At 52.0% G+C, this 4,149-nt stretch overlaps 1 protein-coding gene across 2 annotated transcripts; it reads left to right on the top strand.

Moving 5' to 3' along the window:
- The first annotated feature begins 265 nt into the window (after positions 1 to 265).
- Helt (helt bHLH transcription factor) lies at positions 266 to 2,718 on the top strand. 2 transcript variants are annotated; one of them, XM_015486069.2, is made up of 4 exons: positions 266 to 728; positions 1,135 to 1,239; positions 1,498 to 1,594; positions 2,045 to 2,718. In XM_015486069.2, the coding sequence occupies exons 1-4, from the start codon at positions 702 to 704 to the stop codon at positions 2,539 to 2,541; spliced, it is 726 nt and encodes a 241-aa protein (XP_015341555.1). In that variant the 5' UTR covers positions 266 to 701; the 3' UTR covers positions 2,542 to 2,718. The 2 variants fall into 2 exon arrangements, with proteins under 2 accessions (XP_015341555.1, XP_015341554.1); XM_015486068.2 differs by having other exon boundaries at positions 2,042 to 2,718.
- The last annotated feature ends 1,431 nt before the right edge of the window (positions 2,719 to 4,149 follow it).

Below are 4,149 nucleotides of genomic sequence, written 5' to 3'. Positions count from 1 at the left end.
ACGTGTCACCAAGTCGTGTGAGAAAAGCCTGGGAACAAACGGGGCGCCTCCGTCTCCAAGAGCTCTCCCTTGAACCCGGCGGAACAGCCTATTAAAGGCTTACTTAATTACTTTAATGACTCTGGACAGGCTTTAAAACGCACTCGGCGCTGGGACGGCGGGCTTGCTGGGATTTGTAAACAGGCGATCGTGTGAGACTCAGCGGTGGGACTAAAGGAGGCGACACTGTTTTGTGAGGGTCCTCGCCCCCCGGTGCCCGCAGCCACTGCGCCCCTGCGCTCCGCGCCCAAGGCTGCTGCAGGCGCTCGCTCGCCCGCCGGCTCCAGTTTACCGCCTCCTTTTCCCGCCCGGGCTGTTGCCATGCAAATGTTATTCCTCAGCCGATCACGTGTCCTTTGAAGGGCCACGTGGATTAACAAAGCTGATCTGCCCCCAGCTCACCCCCCTCGGTTGCTAATTTTTTTTTCTTAACTTCTTTAAAACTGATCTTGAATGCATACATCCTCCAAACGCAGATCCCCTAATCCTATGGAATAATTCAACTCGTGAATGCACTTGGAGTTTTAGATGACCGCTTTATAAGGCAGCCCCTCAGAGTTGGAAGGCTGCAGTCTACCTGGGACACTGGAAGAGGCACACGAGGTGGAAAAAGGACGGGTGCCTAGCGCCACCGCCTCTCCCGAGGGCGCATACTGACCAGGATGTCAGACAAGCTCAAGGAACGCAGAGTGAGTCGTTGCGCCCTGGTGGTGTAGGCGTATGACTCACCCACCAGCCACCTGGCTAGACCGATGGGAGACTTTTCCACACGGGATTTTGCGTGTGGAGGAGTCCTAAGTGGTTTGGGAAGGGGATGGAGATAAAGAAAGGAGAGTCCTCAACCTTAAGAGGGGAGAAGGTCAAGCCCAGAGGCTGGTGGCCACCTCTCCAAAGCCCTGACGCTCGGCACGGCTCAGTGACCTGAGCGGGTAGGGTGATTGGAAGTGGAATGCGCCAGCACCAGCGGGAGGGGACAGAGCTCCCTTGGTCCGAGTTGGCGGAGGAGGATTTCCTTCTTGGGGAGAACCTCTGAGCACACAGCTACTATAGCGGTGTCTTGGATAACATCCTAAATGTAAAAACCTCTGTTCACAGAGAACCCCTGTTTCTCATAAAGTGATAGAAAAGCGGAGGAGAGACCGAATCAACCGTTGCTTGAATGAGCTGGGCAAGACCGTGCCCATGGCCCTGGCAAAGCAGGTAATATTTGTAGCGTGAGCCGGGTGCCAGGCGTTGAGAACCCTCCACTGTCACTCCCCGCGGAGATGTGTGTGGACGCTTCCAGTACCGGCCTGGCTCACCTGGGACCTGAGCACTGATTGAACCTTATGCAGCTCTCACGCAGATCCGCCTTAGCGTTCTACTCTCAAGTCCCCTCCAGATAAAACCGTGCCCTCCCAGTCGGTTAGGGTTGGCCTGCGACCGCTGGGCCGCTTCAAGGAACCTCTCCTTTTGCAGAGTTCCGGGAAGCTGGAGAAGGCGGAGATCCTGGAGATGACTGTTCAATACCTGAGAGCTCTACACTCTGCTGATTTTCCCCGGGGAAGGGAAAAAGGTGGGCGTGGGTTAGGGAACCGGAAATCTGGGCCGGGAGGTTGCGCCACACTGAGACCTGGGGGCTGGGAGTGGGAGTGAAGGAGCCTCCCAGACAAATCTACTAGAGGGAAGTAGCCAGAGCAGAGGGACAAAAGGGGGTCTTTCTAAAGCGACTGTCCCGCTTGGGCGACGGCGAGGCGGTGAAGGAGAATGGTTTCTAGAGAGGCTGGTTCCATCGCCTTTTTTCAGGTGGGTGGGTGTGGTCAGGCTCTGCGGGAAAAGGGATCTTCATCTGGAGTTTCCAGTCTCTCAACTGTGAAGAGAAGAGCGCGCGCTTCAAATGAGAACTTTGATCGGAATATGTGGTGGGAGATGGCCAGCACCCTCCTTAACTCGCGATAGGGAAGGAACTGGTTAGGATTCTCCCCCACCTCCCGCTTTGCTACCATTTTTCTTGCCCCTTCAGCAGAACTTCTAGCGGAGTTTGCAAACTACTTCCACTATGGCTACCATGAGTGCATGAAGAACCTGGTGCATTACCTCACCACGGTGGAGCGGATGGAGACCAAAGACACCAAGTACGCGCGCATCCTGGCGTTTTTGCAGTCCAAGGCCCGCCTGGGCGCGGAGCCGGCCTTCCCGCCGCTGAGTTCGCTCCCGGAGCCGGATTTCTCCTACCAACTGCACCCTGCGGGGCCTGAGTTAGCAGGCCACAGCCCGGGAGAGGCCACTGTGTTCCCACAGGGCGCTGCCCCGGGGCCTTTCCCCTGGCCACATGGCGCTGCTCGCAGCCCGGCGCTGCCTTACCTGCCCAGCGCACCGGTGCCGCTCCCAAGCCCAGCGCAGCAGCACAGCCCTTTCCTAACACCGGTGCAGGGCCTCGACCGGCATTACCTCAACCTGATAGGCCATGCCCACCCCAACGCCCTTAACCTGCACACGCCCCAGCACCCCCCGGTGCTCTGACACCCCTCCCCCACCCCGCTAGTTTATTCTTCGCTTTGAGCGCTGCTTAGGAAAATGCTGTATATATTGTACAGGTGTAAATACTGTGTTATCAAAATTCTGGGTGAGAAAAATTATTGAATTATTTTTCTTAAGAATCGCCCCTTGACAATAAATGTTTTCTGATAAAGACCCAAAGAGATGGATTTCTTTGTTACATGCTGTTGCTCATCCACAACCATTCCCTCTGACATGCCAAGGGAGCGATGCCAATAGGGGCCAAGGTAATGGCCCTCAGTAATTTATATGGGAAAGAATCCCGCTGCGGAATCTAAAAGAAAAGGAGTCTAAATGAAGCCCTACACATTTCTTAGAAGCATCTCTTGGGCGTGGGATTCTCAGCTCTCCAGGTGCTCCAAACCTCATCCACCTTGCATGCATCTTAGGCATTCGTCTCAGATAAGGGAAGAAGGACAGAGGCGAAGTACTGGGTCTCTGGGTCGCAGAATACTCAAATCTAGGGGTCCGCCCCAAACTCGCATTGACAAACTTTCTCACCAGCTGGGATCTGGGGCCCCCCTCCTACCTCTAGGAGAATCTCCCAACGCGTGCACAGGTCCGGGATCTGCAAAGCGAGGAAACCTGGAACTTCTGGGCCCATAGCAGAGTTCACAGCCTTAGCACGTCTCTATAAATAAAATAACAATAATAATAACTATAAAAAATTTTAAAGTGGGTTGTGTGCGTAGCAAGTAACGTTCTGAGTTATGCGTTGAAGTTTGCTTGACAGCTACTGGGAGCCAGAGGGCTCAGGGAAGCGGGTATTGCCTTCTGCGCAGAGGCAGTAGGCAACTGAGAGGCCCGCACAGGCCTGGCTGGAAGATGCTCTTTCTCAGGGAATTGTTGAGCTAGAAAATACTCACCATCAGGCCAACGGCCCCGGGTCCAGACGCTGGGTTTTCTGTTCAAGTCTTGTAGCCTGCAGAGAAAGGCTCTTCAGCATTTTCCAGGAGAGACTTTTTTTTCTTTTTTAAAAATCTCATTTCAACCAGATGTGATGAGGAAAGTCTGAGGTATAGGTAAGACTTGGCTGGTGATCCTTCAGGGTATTGTGGTGTTCAATTCCAGTGGATTTGTGCCCTTCTCACAAAATAGTGGTATATTTAAAATAGCAGGCTAAAATCATATTTTTCTAAGGCCCAAGCAGCAAAGTAGGCCTCCAACTTGTTTTGTGTAAATAGGAAAATAAAGAAAGTTTCCAACCAACTCAAATTGTTTGTGGAGATTTAAATGTTTTCCAGCATTGTTTTTTTTTTCCTCTGAACTTCTTTTGTTTCTCAAATCTAAGGGTCCGCCCCAAACCTTTGATGTCCTTTAAATAAATAATTTGAAATTGTGTAGTATCTTTTTCCTCTGTGTCCAGAGGCATTTAACAGAAAGTTAGTGAAGTGATTTGCCTTCTCTCAGATTATCCAGGACTGTAAATTAACTTATTTCCTTTCTCTGGACAGGGTTTAAGAGAGCTCTGACCTGGCCTGTTTACAGAGGTCATGGAGTGGGATGACCTGCAATTTGTAAACCATCAAACTTCATTATATAGATAGGAAGAAAAAAAAACCACCTTCATTT

Source organism: Marmota marmota, unplaced genomic scaffold (genome assembly GCF_001458135.2).
Source record: "Marmota marmota marmota unplaced genomic scaffold, marMar, whole genome shotgun sequence".
Classification (NCBI taxonomy): Eukaryota; Metazoa; Chordata; class Mammalia; order Rodentia; family Sciuridae; genus Marmota; species Marmota marmota.
Note: the sequence above shows the minus strand (reverse complement) of the source record. Positions and strands in the feature narration are given on the sequence as shown.